At 41.9% G+C, this 19,435-nt stretch overlaps 1 protein-coding gene across 1 annotated transcript in view; it reads right to left on the minus strand.

Moving 5' to 3' along the window:
- Positions 1 to 19,435, minus strand: part of GORASP2 (golgi reassembly stacking protein 2) — a 160,978-nt gene that overhangs the window by 126,779 nt on the left and 14,764 nt on the right. The window contains exons 2-4 of the mRNA XM_078681586.1: positions 13,272 to 13,352; positions 4,087 to 4,290; positions 1,485 to 1,571 (exon numbers count right to left, since the gene is read on the minus strand). Coding sequence (XP_078537712.1) covers positions 1,485 to 1,571; positions 4,087 to 4,290; positions 13,272 to 13,352 — 372 coding nt within the window. The remainder of the gene's footprint in view (positions 1 to 1,484; positions 1,572 to 4,086; positions 4,291 to 13,271; positions 13,353 to 19,435) is intronic.

Raw genomic sequence — 19,435 nt, forward strand, 5'->3', positions numbered from 1 at the left:
TGTTAATAGGTTGGAGCAGTGTAGCACAGAGAGGGGTGGGTGGCATACGGAGTAGCCGAGTGGGGTGGCAAACGGAGTAGCCGAGTGTAATTGCGGTGGGGCAGAGTGGTTGTGGTGCGGCACAGTGGAGCAGAGCAGCAAAGTAGAGCAGAGTGAAATGGCATAGCGTGGAGTGGAGCAGAGTGGCATAAAGCAGAGTGGTGCCATGAAGTGCCATAGTGTGGTATGGAAATGTGCCCGAGTTGCCACTGAATGGCTCTATAGCGCATGGGAGCAGTCTGACACAGGCTTAGCATAAGTAAATATGAAATGTACATAAAAAGACAAACTTGTCTAGGTGGGAAGCGCCTAGAAGGGATTCAAAATGAGTCTGCAGTGGCAGCACAGCACTGGGCACTTCAGAAGTGGAACTATGAAACTACTTGGCACTGAAACCGTGGTGGAAAGACAATACTGAAATATGTCTGGGTAAAAAAAAAAATGTGCTTTAAGAAATTGCATTTAAAGAGTCTTGGAATTTAACAGAAATAAAGGCAATGCAATAAGTATAAATAAAAGTATTTTTACTTTCTTGTGAACTGCTTTCTTTTCATCTATTATGCAAAGAGCCTAAACTTAAACTTGTTAAACTTCCCCTCAACTTGACAACAGATTGGTGCAGAGTTTCCTGAACTCTTCACAGCACAAGAGCATAGCGCAGCCATGCTGCAAACCATGCCCGGATCATGCATGTCTGTCAACATATCAGGGATATAGTGGCGAGATCATGGCACCTTTAAAAACATGAGCATTGACAAAGCCAACAGTTTTCGCACATACAAGATCTATTGGTTTTGTCAATGTTTTTTAGGACGTTGCACAGCAGGGTGAGCTGCTGTGAAACATGGCTTAAATTACAGAAAAAAAGCATAGCGTCAGCTTTGACCAGGTCATAGCGCTTTTTTTTTTTAAGTCATGTCATGGAACAGCCTGCGCTGCTGTGCAAAATGTACAAAGAAAAAAAAGCAGGGTCAAGGGAAACAACACAAGGCAGGAGGCGTGGATGAGGAGTGGGGTGTACCAGAGTGGGGCAGGGGAAGAATAAATAGTACTGCAAAAACAGGCCAAGCAGCGGACGGGCACTAGTTACTTTGAATCAATCTGTGCTTGGTCCATGCTCCAAATAAATGATGCTTGGCCTACGCAGACCAATTAGGAGGCAGCAGAGAAGAGTGACACTGAAGCCAAGAAATGGTAGCAAAAGGCGGGCACCAAGCCCTTTATTGTAAACAAAAGTCTTGCAAACCAGAGCCCATATGCTGTTGCAGGCTTGAACTAAAAACGGTGAAAACATGCAGAAACAGAGGCCTCACTAGCCTAGGATCATTATGTGGGGCCATACACCTTGAAGATATAGCATTCCTCAGACAGCAGCATAGCCAACTGACTAACTTACAAACAGATGCTTTGAATAACCCTCTGAGACAAATTAAACAATGCATTACCTCATTCATGACTGTATCTGCCCCAATAATGTAGTCACTGTGAGGCCTGAGACCTGCAAGTGCTGCCGGGGAATTTGGTTCCACTTCCTATTGAAAAAATAAAAATAAAAAAAATAAAAGGACACAGGGTCAATATGTTGAAGTAAAACATGTCTTGCTGCAACTTCACATTAACATCGTAGATGTATCTTTGTCCTGCAATAAGAAGCGAGGAAGAAACAGTTATCAGAATGGAGCTCATTTGAAGTTGTGTTTCGGAAGGAAACTGAAGCTAGGTAAAAGGTGAAAAATGTCAAGAATGAGAAGAGAATTTTAACTGTTGCAAAAGTATTTTATAAGCCTACGACAAGGCGGTACTCAAGACAAACACTACCTCAATTAAGTATCATGACATCATAAAATGTACAGTTGACGAAGTTACCATTTATATACATTGAAGTGCGAGATTTGGAAATAATGCACTCTAATTAGCCAAAAACATACAAAATACTTTATAAGGTTAGCATATGTGAAAACATTTCAACATTTTAAATGTATTTATATGAGAAGATTTGGAAAGTGGTTAAGTGTGATTAAACAGTATAATTCAAACCTAATAGGATATCTATAGCATATGGGTATATTCTGTTCAGATGGTTTCAACATATGCCCAGGTGTCAAGCGGAGCATTGTGATCTAAAATAAAGCAATAAATCTTACATTTCAGGGGTGTCGGGGTAGGATCCATGCCAGTATTCAGGACAAACAACCTTCATGTAAAGGAGTTCCATTTTGATTAATTATATATGAATTTATCCTAGGTGGGATATACTGAAAATCTGGCATGGTGCCCCCTCCTGGGCCTTCATTGGACACCAGTTACATATAAAAACTATGACCATTAACAGGAAAAAGTTCCAATATGATTAGATTGTCACTATACAAGGAGGACGCCGCCGTATTTATTAAATTCCACATATTAAAATATATCTAGAGATTTAAGGGCTGTATATATGGACCTGAAATATTTATCAAAGTGATTAACTTTTATAACAATAATTAACTAAGCATTAGCCAAGTCAATAGGTCTAGCCTTGGTAAACTGGTCCAATGGTATCATTTCTAAAGGATTTTATTGGAAGCATATGCTACTAACAGCTGTCTGAACATGTTGGCCATATTCCTGCAATAAAATCTTTTCATTTGTAAAAATAATAAGCATCACACAGTGATAATAGCACTGAGTAGGTGCTTCTTAGCAGGGGGATGTACAGGAATAGAAATCCTTTTAAGTTTTAATGTACATTACAGGAAAATATGGTTCTTCCTTGTGCAACGACAAGGTAGTACCGGCTTGGATTACTGCAAATAGAAGGTTTACAATCTTAAGTACTGAGGCGTCTCCCCTATCCAATGTTGAGCTCTTTTTTAATATTTGAGTTCACAAGGAACAACGCCTGCCGCTAAAGAACAATTACACAGCTTACAAAGGGCATGTTCCTACATGTAGAACAATGTGAAATGTTTAAACAGCGTCTGTGGAAGAGAATGTCAGGGTGCTCCCAAATCTTGACTTGATGCCAACAGTTCAGCAGAACGTGCATAAGTAAAAGGTTGCAGTTCTGGTATGATAAACTGATTGGACAACGGGCTCAAATTCAATTTAGGAACGAGACCCTAGGTTTGATATTGCTAGAGAGGAGAGGCAAACCCCATTCAGAAGAAGCAAATGAGTTGTGACATATCAAAGGATATATTGGGAAGGTGGAATGATGAAGTGGTAAAAAAAAGTATATAGCTAATATATACTCCTTGTTATTGATTGAGCAACTTTAGAAACCACATCCATTTAGGCGAAGTGTAAGCTGAATTTACATCTGCACAGATGTACGTATACACAAAAGTTACATTACTGTGTCATTTTTACCTATCCAACTACTACTACCTGTTATTTTTACAAGTTTATGTCCATTTCTTAAGCACCCTTCTTTAATCATTTTGGTATTATGTGTACATGTTCTGTAAAGAAACCATGAAAGGAGAGGAGGAAAACAATTTGTGTAAGGAAAGTCTGTGCATGTGAGGCAGGATTCTGTTTTTCAAAATAAGAAATTAATATTTTCAGAAAACTACATAAAAAAATAAACATTGGCTAAAGGAATACTATTTTTTAGTCTCAAAAAGCATACATAATGGTAGCAGTTCCTGGCACTGAAGGGAAGTACTCCTTGTGCGGAGGTGCTCCTTGTAAAAAACAGAAGAATGCCGTCGTTCTCAGTGAAGTGAGCCAATGGCTGAAGCAGGGCGACCCACTGCCCCATGCTGTAGTGGGCTGAAGAAATATGTAAACGATATACCAAAACAATGGCAGACGAGAACCAGATAAAAGGCAGTATGTGCAAGTATATTGCATATGTGATTTCAGTAAAATCAAAAGGTTTTGGCCGCCACCAGGCATACAAATGATGCACAATAAACTGCTTTCTAAATACTGGTTACAAGCAAGGAGAAGGTAAAGCCATGATTGCAACACCGAGGATGAAAAAGTCAATGCTCAAATATAGGTAAAGTGGCAAGAGATTTACAGGATCTGAAAATACATTGTAGTTGTAGATATACCTACCAAAACATGCCAGACATTTTCATTGGCCCCCTCGAAGCTGCAGAAACGAATACTGACACCCAACAAGCCCTGCCCACCCCACATGTTACTAGGGGTGACGGACGTTTCTCGCAGTTCCAGCGTCTTGCTGCTGTAAACCATCATTTTGACAGGCTTCTCAACGTTTGCTTTTAAAAGGTCCTTCAGGGTGTCATTGTCTTTATTCTAAAAGAAAAAATATATATATATTCAAACTCAAAACTGCACATCAACAGAACAGTTGCGTTCATGAAGACAGCATACATTTCAGGAAATAGGAGCTGGAAGACCAAGGCGCATTGAACTACAAACGTCAAGGTGTGGTACTAAATTCTGTATTTTGCAGTTTGTGCGCACAGCTATTCAATTACAGTAAAAGATCTTTCATTCAAATTTTCTATTGATCTATTATTCTATTTTTAGCATCTAGAAGAATCAATCATCATGACTCTTACCCTCGTGAGTCATGCGAGTGAGTAATCTGCGTTTTCTAGAGTCCAAAATGGTCTTGGCGATTGAACCGCTTTGTGAGAGGCTGAAGTGTCGAAGCATGCATATTAAGCCCACCCATATCCGTATGGATTTACGGACATTACAACCCTCGTATGCCTATGGCTGGCAGCCAGCACATGATAAAGCAGAAAAGGTTACATTCAGTTTCATGATTTATCTTTAATGGGGGCAATCAACCAAGTGCAAGCTACAATGTAAAAATCCTCTTAAAAATGCGGCATACAAGTACAAAACAAACCTCCTTTAATAGCCACGTTAACTCCACAGAAATGGTAAAGCACTTGTAACATTCTAAACCTGTGAAATATATTTTGTTTGCAGGGTGCTCAGAGCATGAAGCACAAAATAGAGGCTTACTGTCTGCGTTTTCTATGCGTGTTAGCTTGAATTTGCACAAATGCTACCACAATAGTAGTAACACGTTTACCTGCAGTCAGCATAGGCAGCAGGAACAATAAAATATGACACAAAACTGAATTGTTTCAAAACATAATCCGAAAGCAAACAAGTTTGCTCGCAAAGTCTTGCATGCGATTCCTCCAGCACTTCTTGCGATGTTATTTCTTGAGCTTTCAACAGCCTGTAGGTGAGCCCGGAGTATTTTAAGGAGGTCTCGAAACTGCCTAAGAGAAAAACTGGACGACTGGTCTGTAGGAATTACGCCTCTCGCCACTACCCACCCTGATCTCTGGCAGTCGAATGCTTACAATTACCAAATCCACTCTAAACTTCAACTCATATCAAAAGGCACAGTTCTAGGGATCTGGCTACAAATAAAAAAAGGTTAAGGGAAAACAAACAGCAAATAAAATGTTACAAAAACGGGCAGATCTAGTTAAAAGCACTTTCATGTTTATAGGGAGCGTTAGTTTCTTTTGAATGACGTCAAGAGTCATGTAAATGTACAGCTCCGATCCAACATGGCACAAGTGTAACCCATTCTTGCAAAAATATGGCTTAAGATCCAACCATGAGATGATGAGGTCAGAAGACAAGTCAACGGTACTATATTCCAAGGGAGTAAATGAACAAGCTAACTGTTGCTCTGAACACACCAGCAATACCGTAATGGTTAGTTAAATGCTATTTAGAGCAATGACTTCAGAAAAAGTAAAATGTGACACCCTGTAAATACATGTGCTAGCATGTACTGTTGTAGATTCACGTGATCTGCAACTCCAGTCATCAAGTAGTGGGCTCAGATGTCACAACATGTTTTTATTTTAAGAACTTGGATTCACAAGACACGCCTCATAGTCCACACTACATAGGGACACAGGCTCCACCTTAGATTCCCTTCTGTCCAGTGGGTGAGTAGTGTAAGTGGAGTGTAGTGTCAAAGAGAAGTGTGAACATCGCCAGCTTCTGAGAAAGAGAGTGCGCACATGTGATCTATAGCACAACACGCTAGGAACAGATGCTTACAGGGTCAGTAATATTTTCCATTTGTAGTCTGTTTATCTGTATATACAAATGCTCTTCATAAACTTAAATGCAGCTTCCCAAAGCAGTGGATGTGGGCAGATGACGCAGATGTTTGGAACAAAGCCATTACAGTTTGGCCCACAAGTGCCTCTTGATGGGCTAGAATATACAATCAGAAATGTTTGATAAATGTATGCGAGTTCACCAAGTGGCAGCTTCAGAGATGTCAGATATCAGGATGCTATAGAGGAAAGCCATAATTGCACCCTTTTTAAGCATGGTGTGGGCCGTGGGGTGCACAGGAAAAGCACTCTTTTCCTTAGCATTGCAAGTGTGATTGTACTTAACAATCCATCTCCCAATACCGGGTTTTGAGATGGGGGTGTCACCTGTAAAGTTTGACAATGGTCACAAAGAGTATGGTTATGTCTATATAGTACATGAGCGCTCCAGTAAGGCTCTTTTGGCTTCAGGGTTTGGTTGTAGAAAGAAGACAGGCAACTCAATGGTCTGCCCAAGGCAGTCACACCTTTCCTTGTGGACCTCAATGAAGGGTTCCTGGATTGTTAGCGCTTAAAGCTCGCCAATATGCCCTAGGAGGGCTATTCATATTAGGAAAACAATCTTCTATTACAGAAACTGTAGCCGTGTGAGGATTATGTTGAGATTCCACATGGAGGCAGGTGGTGTTATAGGAAGATTCACTCTAGTCCCTCCACGAAGGCCTTCAATACAGGAATCTTGACGAGGGACAAATGTTTTTCATTTTGCATTTATGCACCAACTGCAGCTAAGAGTATGCAGGGTTTTGCCAAGACTGTCCTTCCTAGGTGTGGGAGGTAGCAAATGATGTCTTGTACTGAAACCTTAAAAGAGTCTACTTGATAGGAAATGCAGTAATGAACAAATCTTTTTCACTTGGTTGTGTAGTATGCACACATGCAGGGTTTAGATGCTTCACACAGAATAAGAGTACATTCCTGTGGGAGGCTGAGATAGTCAAAATCTAGGACGTAAAGTGGCAAAGTGTATGGCTGAGCAGTTTGGGGTCTGGGTGGCTGTGTTAATCCTGATGCCATACGGACACCTGCCGTATCTTCCTTACCAAGTATGGAAGGAGAGGGTTAAGAGAAAAACTTAGGCAAATATCCCTTATCAATAACACATTGCCTGCGGGTGCCTGAAGGGAGGTTTTGATATTTTACGTTTGCTGGGGTGATAAAGATTGATGATCAGGACGACTCCCCTTTGAAAGTACCTTTTGAGGAAATGGGGGCTTGTTAATGTATCTTGCAGAGCAGGTCCCAAAATATTTTGGGACCCGCTCTGCATTGTTCAACCCCAGAAACTGCTCTGCAAAGAGGTTGACCTTATGGGGGTTGTCGAACATCAGATGTCTTGAGCCAGTCAAGAAGGCTATAGGTAGTAAGTCCCACTCTGCTTCTGAATCTCATACATGACAATCATTTTTTTTAAAACTGTCCTTCCCCAGATGAGCTTGAGGAAGGCTTTGAAGGCTAGACAGCCAGAAGTTTGAGGTAATTGTTGTGATGGCTATAATGCTGGTTATTCCACATACCTTGAACAATGATGGAACTGAAGTGCTTCCCCATCCCCACCATCAGTGAAGCATTGGTGGGAATGGTCCTTTGCAGCATAGGGTCAAGGAAAAGGTTGCAGAGCACCAGGTTGCTGCTGTTCCACATCTGCACAGAGTGGAGAGTAGGATCTTTTATCAACACTAGATTTCCTCACTTGCCCATTGCTTGTGACCATTGTTGAAAGGGGTGAATGTGGATGCTTGTGTGTGAGACAATAACAATGCATGCAGGGATCATTCCCAACAGTTTCATTACACTCCTTACTAGATGAGGATGTTCTGTATGAAAAAAGGGCAGCTGTTAGAATGCTATCATCCTCTGCTTGTTGGAATACGTTTTCCCCTGGTTACAGTTTTTAAGATGGAGCCTAGAAAGGTCTGTATCCAATTGGTTTTGAGGTGTCACTTTGCCATGGATATTGGACCGTAGAATGCGCAACTGGGACAAGGCCATCTGAGTGGGTGCTTGGTATTGTGGTCTACTGCTGCCAGTCATCTAATTACAGGAAGACATGGATGGCGTCCTGCGCAGAGGTTGGACATCTCTTCAAGACACGTTGTAAACATCACTGGGGCAGTAGAGACTTAGAAGGGTAGAACTTTGTACTGGTAGTGTTGACTACTTACCACCAAGAGGAGGTTTTGGTGGTGGTCCGAGTGGATGGGGTTATATAAATATGTGTCTTTTAGATCAAGTGCCATGATCCAGTCCCCTTGTTGGAGCAGTGGGATGACATCGAGGATGGTGCTCTCATGTGGATGTGCTCTGACAGAATCTAGCAATTGAAGGGCCTAGGTTCACGGATCGGTCAAAGGGAACCATCCTTTTTGGTAATTAGGAAGTAGAGTGGGAACACTATGTCCTCGTTACTGTAAAGGCTCCGCTGCTATATTGCCCTTCGTGAGGAGTACCTTTACTACTGCTTTGAGAATCCGGCAGCGGGCTCTGCTGTGGCCATGGTGGTGGGGTGGAATGTTGAGGGGATGGGAGCGGTGAACTCAAGGAAGTAACTTTGTCCTACCAATATGAGAACCCACTTGTTGAGAGTGATCTATTCTCAACAGGGAAGGGTAACCCATAATGTGCCATCCTAAGGTGTTGGAAGAGCCAGATGTGGTGGGGAACGAACTGATGTAAAGTCATTGCTTGGAGGTGGATAAACCCCTGCTGGACTGCTCTTGCCACGGATAACCTTGCTCATTGGTAAGTGGAGCCCCGCCTCTGAACTGTTGTCACTAAAACACAGTCTTTAGAGTAGTGGCCTGGAAAGCATTGATGGACATAACTGTCTTGTTGTCCTTTTACATTTTCTCAAGCATCTTGTCAAACCTGAGGGGGAAAAGATGCTCTCCTTCAATAGGAGGTTAAGCAGGTGCTCCTGCACCTCAGGCCTAAAACTTCTGATGCGCCGCCAGAAACAAAGTCGCGGGAGCATGCTTGTGTTGATGCCTTACGAAATTGTATATTCTACTTTGTCAAGGGGCAACATATGCTGATATTGGTGATAACTTTTCCCTTGGTCACAAGCTATTGTCCCGTGTTTCAATGGCTTACTGGTAGGTGTTTTACCAGCTCCTTCATCTCTTTCCATGATACCGCTCATATGGGATAGGAGGCCCAAAGAATTGGCAATAAATACATCAATGAGTGATAGACTCCACCACCATATACTTTCCAGTTGCGTCAATACTGGGGTGGGGTGTTTGTCAATTGTTGCTAGTGAAGAAGCATGTTTTTGCAATGCTAGGACAAAGTAGTCTGAGGAAAACTGAATGTAGATGTAAAAAGGGCCAGAAGGTGAGGGCTTGCTATTTTGGCCACCCTAGGTAGGACAGCTTTCGCATTTACCAGCGCCCTGAAGCGGTTTGGGGCAGTCTTTAACATGCCCTTCAGCATGAGCTTGAACAACACAGTTTTCAGTTTTTGAGAGTATCTCCACTAAGAGCTGATCATCTTGAGTGAAGTGAATACTCATAATTGTTGTGCTGAGCAGCCCTCTCAATCACCAGGTAGTAGGAGGTAGTGTTGCAAGATGGTGATGGTTTGGCAGGGTAGGTCTCTGTGTTGTGTTCACCCTGAGGGTCAACCATGTAGTTTTTTCGGTGGTCATCTCCCGCCCTAGGAGCTAAGGCTTTGTTATAGGGTTCTAGGGGCTCATAAGGTCTACATGGGTCAGAAGAGGTACGAACTGCCTGTCCGGGGATTCAGGAAATCGTGGTGGAGAGGGTGTGGGTGCGGTTGTGAGAGTGGTGGTGATAGAGGAGCGACGGATGGAGTAGAATTTTGAGGTGGGGGGCTTCTACTCCTGTATTTTTGCTTATGGAGCGGTCTGGGCACCTTGAAATCCAGATCCTTTCCAAAGGTGAACCTGCACTTCTGAAGTATGTGTATGTGAAGGCTTGCTCGAAGGCAGCTTCGTAAGATCTTGTTGGTATATGAGTGGAAGAAGATTCCTGTGCAACAACGGTGTGTCCACTAGGGTGCAGGAGCATGGACCTCCCTGCTGCCAGCGCAACAAACATGAAAAATAAAAAGGTAATACAATGATTTTATTACAGTTTTTTCTTTTAGTTCAGACGACCAGTCCGATTCAATGTTGGGACAGGGCCAGCAGTGCTGACTGGCAGCAGGGGAAGAGGAATGGTGCACACCTAAAGTTTAAAGTGCACACTTTGTTCGGGTGTCTTGCACCGGCCAGCCTGACATGCGCACTTTAAACCTCTCCACCCAAGTTGCCTTAGACAGCTGAGTGGAGAGTAGGCACAGGCCTCCAGTGCCTGTAGGAGCGCTGAGCCAGTCTGCTCCTTCCAATGCTGGTGCTTCTCTCATGTTGGTTAACAGCATGAGAGAAGAGTCTGGATTAGTTGGGGGAGTGGTACAGAGACCCCTGCGGCAAATCTGCAACTGGAGAGGACTGGAGTAGGGAAGTTCATTTTTCTTTCTTTTTGTATCCTGTTTAATTTGTTGTTACACCCTGCCAGGCAGTGCGAGAAACGAACCCTGCCTTCAGCCTCAACTCCAGAGCTCTTAAACGTGGCCCGTTAGAAACACTGTTTAGAACAGAGCATGATTGAGAGCTTGGGGGTTGCGCAGAAGCGCATTCTGGAATGCCTGCCGGATTTTCCCACTACTTTAAAAAGGGATCAGCCGCCACTGGTCCTGTGTTTGGCATTGGGGACCTCAGGCAGAAGTAAGAGGATGAAGACCTCAATAGTGTTTAACCTTAGTGTTAAAGTTGGTTTCAACATTGGTCAGAAATCAGTTTTTGGTAGAACTTTCAGCATTGAGTTTGGACTCTAAGGGATGTCCCCTTGGGGTGGAGGAAGAGTTGCCTGAAAATGTCGCTCAACACTTTCAGCAACAACTTGATAGTCATCGATAATCCGTTGAGAAGTAGAAGGAGGTGTCGCCCTGGTCGGGTAGAGGCAGAGGTTGGAGACAACATTCTTATTCGACCATAGTTATTTGGTGTTGCACCTAGAGCGTAAATGTAAGGGTTGACTTTCCTTATCCTCTCTTTGGCATTCTCGGATGATATGACCTGACTTTTGATGAAGATTGTTGACTAGTGGTTGGTGCTGCAGTTAAGGTCACAAGAGTGCCAAAAGTTGTCGGCTACAAGTTGCAAGGCATGCGGTAGTGTGGAGATGGTTCAGTGTTTACCTTCAGAACCACAGGTGTAAAAGAGCTGGGCCCGAAAAGACAGCGAGAATTTGTCAGTCTTGGAGTTTGTGCTCGAAATGTCTGAACCCAATGGCAGAAGCAAACAGTCTGAGGTAGAGCATGTGGCTCTATCTACTGTTGGCTATGGGAGGAATCACAACTTGTCTTGTGACTGAGTTATTCGAACAAAAACTAGTTGCCACATCCAAGTCAAACATTACATGGCAGGAATATGCAAAACATGTGTATCTACAGCCACATATGTTACAAACAAATAAGTTCCTCTAGGTCAGTAACTAAATGACAAAGAAACGGAGCTTTCGGAAAATTTCTTGGACACAGTAAAGTTCAGAAAAAATGGCACATAAAAAAAAAAAACTGACATTTTAAACAGAAAAAACATTCCTGGGCAGTAAGCAGAATCAAAGGGTTAGAAGAGTGATGGGTGGCAGTGAAATACAATTTTACATTAATATCCTGCTGTTTGACCCAAACAATGCCCAGGATCAAGGAAAACATTTTACAATAAAAAAAAATTACTGGACTCGGTCTCTGAAAGAAGCTAAGACTGTAAGACGTGTATTATGTTTACTGACAGGAAAACACTAATCTACTCACTGACAGCCAGTACAGTTGGATGTTATGAAGGGTTACTAAAAAGAACAAGCCTATAATCATCGCAAATTACACAGAGGCCAACAGCCCTTTATCAAAGGATATTTTTCTGAGAATTAAGGGGCAAACAGAAGACACCATCCTGTAAAGGCTTGATATCCTACTTCAAGGTGATTCACAGGGATGTTAATTTTGTAACATTTTACAGACTGCATTTTTCATCATTTCTTTAAGCTCACATTACACAGGGGAAAACAATGAAAATGATTGTGAACAAAATTAAAAGGCAACTCCTGGGCATGAGTATGCATGGACAAGTGCTTGAGTACTTAATCCACTGCTAAGACCATGTGTGTTCAGCCTAGGTCCTTTAGAACTGGATCAGTGTCGGATTTTCAGGGCAACATCTCACTATGTGAACTTCGATGCAAGTTCTCATGTTTATATCAGTCCCTCACATAGCTAAAAATAAAATTTTATAAATAAATGCATACTATGATAGTTTCACAGATATGCATATTTTTCCCTCAATATCTTTCTCTGTGCAACTGTGTTTTTCTGCAGGTAGAGTCGTGTGATGTATCGAATGCTGTGCAATTGCGGAGGATCCCAGTGTTTCTGAAGGGCCCTATTGCAGAACATGAGGGGACACACTGAGTGGGACCGTGGGCCACCTTGTAGAAAGCACAGTGAGGTACCATGAGGGGTCATATGAGATGTCATATGAGGCATCAGGAGGGTTTCATATAGGGGTCCATTGCATAGGGAGGAACGAGGGTCCGAATGGGCATAATGCGGGAGCCCAAAGCAGTGCAGTGCAAGCATCATCTGCTGCCTGGCTGGTACAGCACAGGCTCTAGGCTTCTGTGAGCCTGCTTAGGGAAAAGATGTAGAGAGTATGTTTAAGGGGCCAATACAAGTGTTCTTGGATATTTTAGTTTCACTTCGTAGGAGAGGTCAAACTGTACAAAAAGAAATAATTGAACTCGTTAATACTACCTGGGAAACAAACGAAAAGATAGAAAATAAAATAGAAGAGAAGAGAATTTCACTAAGCAATAATAATTGGAGAGAGATTGCTGGAGACACAACTAGACAGGGAAGGGAGACTGGTGCTCCATGAAACACTCTAGCATCAGGGTCATTTCTACAATGTAAAGCTCCAGCCAGCACTAGATTTAAGAACAGCTTTCATCCTGATACAATGGACTTTAGCAGCAGAGTTTCCAAAAAGGGAGAGCACGACAAAAGTAAACATTGATTCCGTTCAAACTTACTCCAAAACAATCTGCACATTTTTAATAGAATTCAAAGCACAAATATCCCAGTAAACAAAGTCTACAAACTTACCAATCGTGATGCGTTAATAGAGACAATAAAATCAAAGAACGGTTCCAAACCAGCTCTATGTCCTGGCGAGTTCTCTTGGACCTGCGGAGAAAAAATATGCTTGATTCTTCCATTTAAATAGACAAGTAAACAAAACGCGTACTACATTCTTTCTGTTACTCAAACGACCCGTCTGTCTCACTCTTTGAACCAACAATGGCACCTGACTGATACGGAGATTATTCAACAACTTCACGATAGAGAGGAGGAAGTATTCTTTGACAATACACCAAACATTACAAGCATGCTATATTTGGCTCTATCTTTGTTTAGCCAGACATATAAATGCATGTTTCAGGCATGTAACAGCATAATTAATTGTTATCAGTTTTAAGGTGCCAGGAAAGAAACTTTAAAGAAGGGGAATTGATCTGATGAAGTGAATCCTATAGCGGTGTGCAGCCAAAAGCTCGGCAGTGTGGGTTAGCAAATGGATATTCGCCAGGTTCAGGAAACAATCCGAAAGAGCCTGCAAGTGGTTGGCTGTCACACAACAGAAATTGGAGTGGTCTTGAAGAGTGGGGATTTCTAAGGGAATGAAAATCGAAGATGGGGGTCACTTAGGGAAAATGATTGAGGGACAGGCTTCGCTCTTGTTGAAAGTGTGCTATGCCTATGAGACTATCTTTATCTCCATGAATAATCTATGGCCATCAAGGATAACTCGTTCTATCCTCAAGGTTGGCTGGTTACCTTTGGAGGTTGTCATGCCACATATGTAGTTCTAATAGTTTGAAATGATGACCCCCTAAGGCAAATCAGCTGAGAGTGATAGATCAAAGTGGTTCCGTTGAGATTGGCACTAGTGCAGGAGTTTTCTTTGAAAGGAAGAAGGTGAGCAAGTACAGCACTACAATTTTTCTGGGGATAATTTAAATCATTATTGCACCAGGCTCAAAACAACAACGAAAAATTCACTGGCTTATGACCATAACTTGAGCACCTTGCATTTGCAGCACAACGGGCTCTGCCAAGTGTAATACAGCAAAACTTGGCACCATCAATACATATTATTCAATTATGAGCGCACCACTCGTTTACTGAGCTCTGGCATCTTTCTTTTCCTCATTCAACCCATTCTTTAGCTTTGTACTTTGTGCCACTTGGCAGTAGCTTGTTTATTACCACCTTTTTAAGCGATAACAATATGCTTAGTGACTAACTAATCTGGGACTGGATGCTTTTCTACACAACAAATAGACATAGCTCTCCACAGCAATGAACAAGTACCATCATTACAGTAATGAAACATGTCAAATTGAATCAAGACAAATGAAATGAAAATCATTGTAATACTTTCATAAGTTTGGTATATTCTTACAATAAACTACCATAGTTTACGCATTATATTTTATTACTAAATGGACCTGCTGTGTGCTCTTAGCCCCTTACATAAACATCATTTGCACTGGAGTTATTTAACTTTTTTAAAGAACAGGCCCGTCTTTTGGGGGTACTGCACCAGTGTTTACCTGCTTATATCAAGTAGTTGATTAGGGTATGCACGCGCTTTATCACTACTCATTTCCTATACTGGTCACTGTGAAGTATGGAAACCTGCAACAACTACTGGCTGTATTACAAAATAGGCTATTGTCTTCTGCCCCTATGAAGTGGGCATAGTGAGGTAAAAACGATTGATGGCACACATACTGAGTACTATTTATTTATCTTGGCTTGGCCCTGTACGTGGTCGATCCCCGCTGTTCACTTATCGGGCAGATTACTGTACTCATTTCCAGCACCTCTGCCTCCTTTCGCACACCTGCTCTTTGGAAGGTCTGCCTAAGCACTGCAAACACCCAATACACACTGAACTGCCTGCAAACACAAGAATTCTTCAGCTGCAGTCCCCCCAAACCTCCTTAATGTGTGAGTGGCCCTGCAGCGAAATGTACAACTATCGCCACCGCCCAACTTCCTTAGTGCATTGGCAACTTGCCTATGATCCACATTCATTTACTTTCAAAGGGACCCATTTACATGTAATTCAACAGCACAGACTATGTTACTATCACAGTATCAAATTCGAGAGAAAAAACATATACATACATAATATGTATATATATTAGTGATGTTATACTTTTATGTTCCTTTCATCGCAAATAAATTCCACTCTGTTCATCAGCAACATTAGTAGTTCTAACCCATTTTGCAAAAATATGCGTCAAAATCTCACTACTCAACTGATATAGTACAAGTTGCTTACTAGAGCTGAAACAACACAATTGACATGCACAAAAATAAGCATTTTGTGCCAGGAAATGGTGTTTGCCTTTGTTTTTAATTTCTTTTTTTAAATTTCTTTTTTTTAACTCTCTGGTGTCCGTTCTGCTTTTATGTGGAAAATGTAAGAACCGGAAACAAGTCCATACCTGAATGTAAAGTGCAGCTATAAATGTCCTAGTCAAACTCACTCAGACCTCTAGATGCGTCACAGTACGATATTGGTAGGACTCCATTTGTAGCCTCTCCCACATCATGTTGCAGTACCAGATAACTAAAAGGAATCAAGGCTGCCAGAGGTACTGCATGCTGGTGTAAAACGGACGTTCAAGTGATAATCTAATGCCCAAGGGGAGGATATGTTTCGGGGAAAATGCAGGTTAATGTTCAAAGTTATTTGGATACTGCAACTACCAACAGTTTGCAACATTGTGTAGGCAAGTAAAAGGGCACCAAAGGCCATCATCGAGTAGTTTCTGGATGCTTACCGATAAAGACCACTGACGTGTCATTTTGAAAAATTCCAAGGTCATGCTCGCATTCATATTTTGCATTTCTCTAGCGAATTATTAATATGGGACCTAAAATGTCTTACTGTCTTCAGATCAAGCCTTTTCTCTCCACCAACAGCCAAGCCAAATAATTACAGAGTTGGTTCTCAACTTTGTGATGACTGGTCTACATTAACATAACAGAAGATAGAAAAAAGTGTATGCTTTTTAACACTTCTGGCCATATTAGGATGTCGGACGGAACGCCACCGACAGGCCATAGGTGGCGGCCCGTCCGACATCCAAGGCATCAGTCCAACCGCCAGATTACGATGCCGGCGGTCAGAGTCATGTCAACGGAGGGACCGACAGCTGCCTCCGACAGGATCATGGATCCCATCGGAGGCCTAATCCCTACAATGGAGGCGGTGCATGCGGAGGCACAGTCGTAGGGACGAGGATGTCCCTTCCCAACAGCCTTTACGGCATGGAAAGGCTGTCGAAAAGGGACTTTGGGGGACCCTAGCAGGGCTCCCCCCCCCCCCAGGCCTCAGCTGTGTTGTCTGGGGGCACATGTGGGCCACCCCCAAACATCTATGCATCGTGTGCCAGGCAACACATGGTACCTCGCACACAGTGCATAGATGCTTAGAAACATACCCTTTACCATTGCAGCTTGTGCTGAGGCCCTTTCCGGGCTGCAGCACCAGTCACAATGGAAAAGGGTATGTTTATGACAACTGTGGTGGCGGTCACATCATAATATTGGGAGTGGAACCGCGGACTACTTGTCAGGCAGTTCCAATGCAGAAACTATGTCAGTCGGACGCTCGTCCGTCTGTCATCGTAATAAGCCCCTAAGATTGCAGTCCACTTCTGCATTAGTCCAAACAAAATTGTATTTACATTTTGACAACCTTAATATCCCTACTTAAAGAAGGGATTGTCTGCATCGGTCAGGTGCCCGAATGGCATTCACCACATGAATTCCCAGAGGTAGAGCAAGGTGGTTTGTGGTTTTGGGACCATCAGAACTCATTTTACCTTGGCAGCACCAAGATAAAAACGTACATCACTGAAGTAGTTAACTATTGAAGATGACACAATGCTGTGCATCCGGTTGGATACATATAAAGTTATTTAGATGGTCCACAAGAGGACTACGGATTAAACAAATATACCCCTATCAATGATCATTGATGGGGTATATTTGTTTAACTCGTAGTCCTCTTTTTAACTCTAGCCCAGAGGCCTACTGAATAAAGTTTACCCGGACCCCTGGAGATGTTTTTTATTTATTACTACTTTTGCTCTTCTTTGCACTCTGTCCTTCACTAACCCCATTTCACAGCTCTTCTTTGAAAAATACCTCAGCTCTTCCTCATTGGGGAATTGTAGCCCACACCATGGACCTTGTAGTCCGGGTGTGAGGAGAAACTCAATGATGAAGCAGGTCACCCTAGGGTGAGTGAGGGTTCGTGTCCTAAAAGGTTCTCTTCCCTGGCTGCTCTATCACACATATATGCTAATGAGCATACAAGACACAACTTGGATACATGAGATCGGCCTGTCTTGTCCCAATTGACAACGAGATGTACATATTGTGAATTTTTTGATGATTAGGGTTCAGTACGCTCTGGTCGGGCCTATCCCGATAGATCTCCTGTGTGGTAACCATAATTCTATAACTGACACCAGTTGGCACCCTCTGTACGAAGCATTACGTTCAGAGCAGACAAAGCTATGATTGAGGTCGCGAACAACACATGCGGCGATGGAGAGATATTGCTAGGAAACTGTTTCTGGATGCAACTTGGAGGATACTCATAAGGTGCTGATTCTGTTGGAAGATACAGTATCTACCACAAATATCATTACCAAAGGTAACTTTTTCTTCTAAGCAGTTCCATTTCTCCAAATACCTCAGTTGGAAATATATTTAAACCGGTATAATTAGCAAAATTACAACTCTGATGCACATCATTCATTCAAAAGCAAATCATTCAATTAAAATGTACAAAGTTACACTCCAATTCATGAAGACATCTTCCTTTTACTGTGTCTGTATGATATTTGGTACAGGGATGAATAAAAAAGGTTAAACTATAGACGTTAGATTCATAACAGCATATAGTACAGAACATGATAATGTACATAGGATTAGTTGGCAACACTGAGAGGTTCGGAAATCAAATCCAGTGATTAGTGGAGATTTGCTGAGTAAACCGCTCAATCGTCTCAAAGGTTAGATTGTTACAAAGAACTTGTAAACATTTTTTTGATTCTGACAATAGGCAGCTCTAGTTAAAAGGGAAACCAGGCTTCCAATATATCAAATGTAAAGCAATACACATGGAGTTAACATAGTTACATTCAGAAACTCGTTAACAGGTAGGTCACCACATATAACAAAGCCTCACCTTCAAAAACGATCATGCTGAATGTGTAATAAGTACCATCCTATCAGCCTATAAAACCATCCTCTAGCTTCTTAGGTCTATTGGAAACAAACATGACACCTAACCAGTGACCAGCCATTTTCACCAATTACAGGGACGCCAGTTGCAATTTTGTGATTAACAGAACATTAGAGGAAGACACATGGAAGGTAGTTTAAGATGTTTGGAATCTAGGTAGATTCTGGTGTTTAATACCAAGAAACCTACACGATTAAAACATTAATGAAGAACAGGTTATTAATTTATAAATTTGAAAAAATTGTAATTCTGCCTTTATTCTTTGGGACGTCTCTGAATACGTTCTTCAGATCATATCAAACCCCTATTTGGTAAAAGCTTCACAAAGAGACCAAAGGTAGAGAGCCATGGGAGATATGGTAAGGATATAATTCTTGGAATGGGAGAGAAAACCAAAACATAAGCTAAATAACTGTTAGACTGTTAATATGACATTCTAAATTCGAACCATTACGTACGCCTACTATATACTTTCTGAATATGTTACACCATCTGCAGTAGTAGTCTACAACTAGTTATTAACAAATAGTAACATTTTGATAAACTAAATTGTTTACATTTTTGTATTGGGGTCATGGTATGGTGGTTCTAAAGCCTTTTTCAAACAATAGCGATGTTAGAAAATGACTGAGGTGACTGAAAAGTAGAAATTTGAAGCAGTTACCGTTTTTAATCTAAATATGAATCATGTAACAGAATATAGAAACGTTTGGACTTTGTCCGTCCTGCTTGCATGAGGTAAATCAGGGCAGTTGAGTGGAAATAATTTGTTTTAGAATCAATATCATTCGGCAGTTCACTGCAGCATTTTGTGTGAGCAACGCCATGCTGGTAGGCTCCAAACTCAATTAGCCTTTTCTTATATGCTAAAAGCTAAGGTTTCAAGTAAGCCTCCAGTAACAGGAGCATCTTATTTCATATGAGGTAGAAA

The sequence above is a fragment of the Lissotriton helveticus genome, chromosome 3_1 (genome assembly GCF_964261635.1).
Source record: "Lissotriton helveticus chromosome 3_1, aLisHel1.1, whole genome shotgun sequence".
NCBI classification, from domain to species: Eukaryota; Metazoa; Chordata; class Amphibia; order Caudata; family Salamandridae; genus Lissotriton; species Lissotriton helveticus.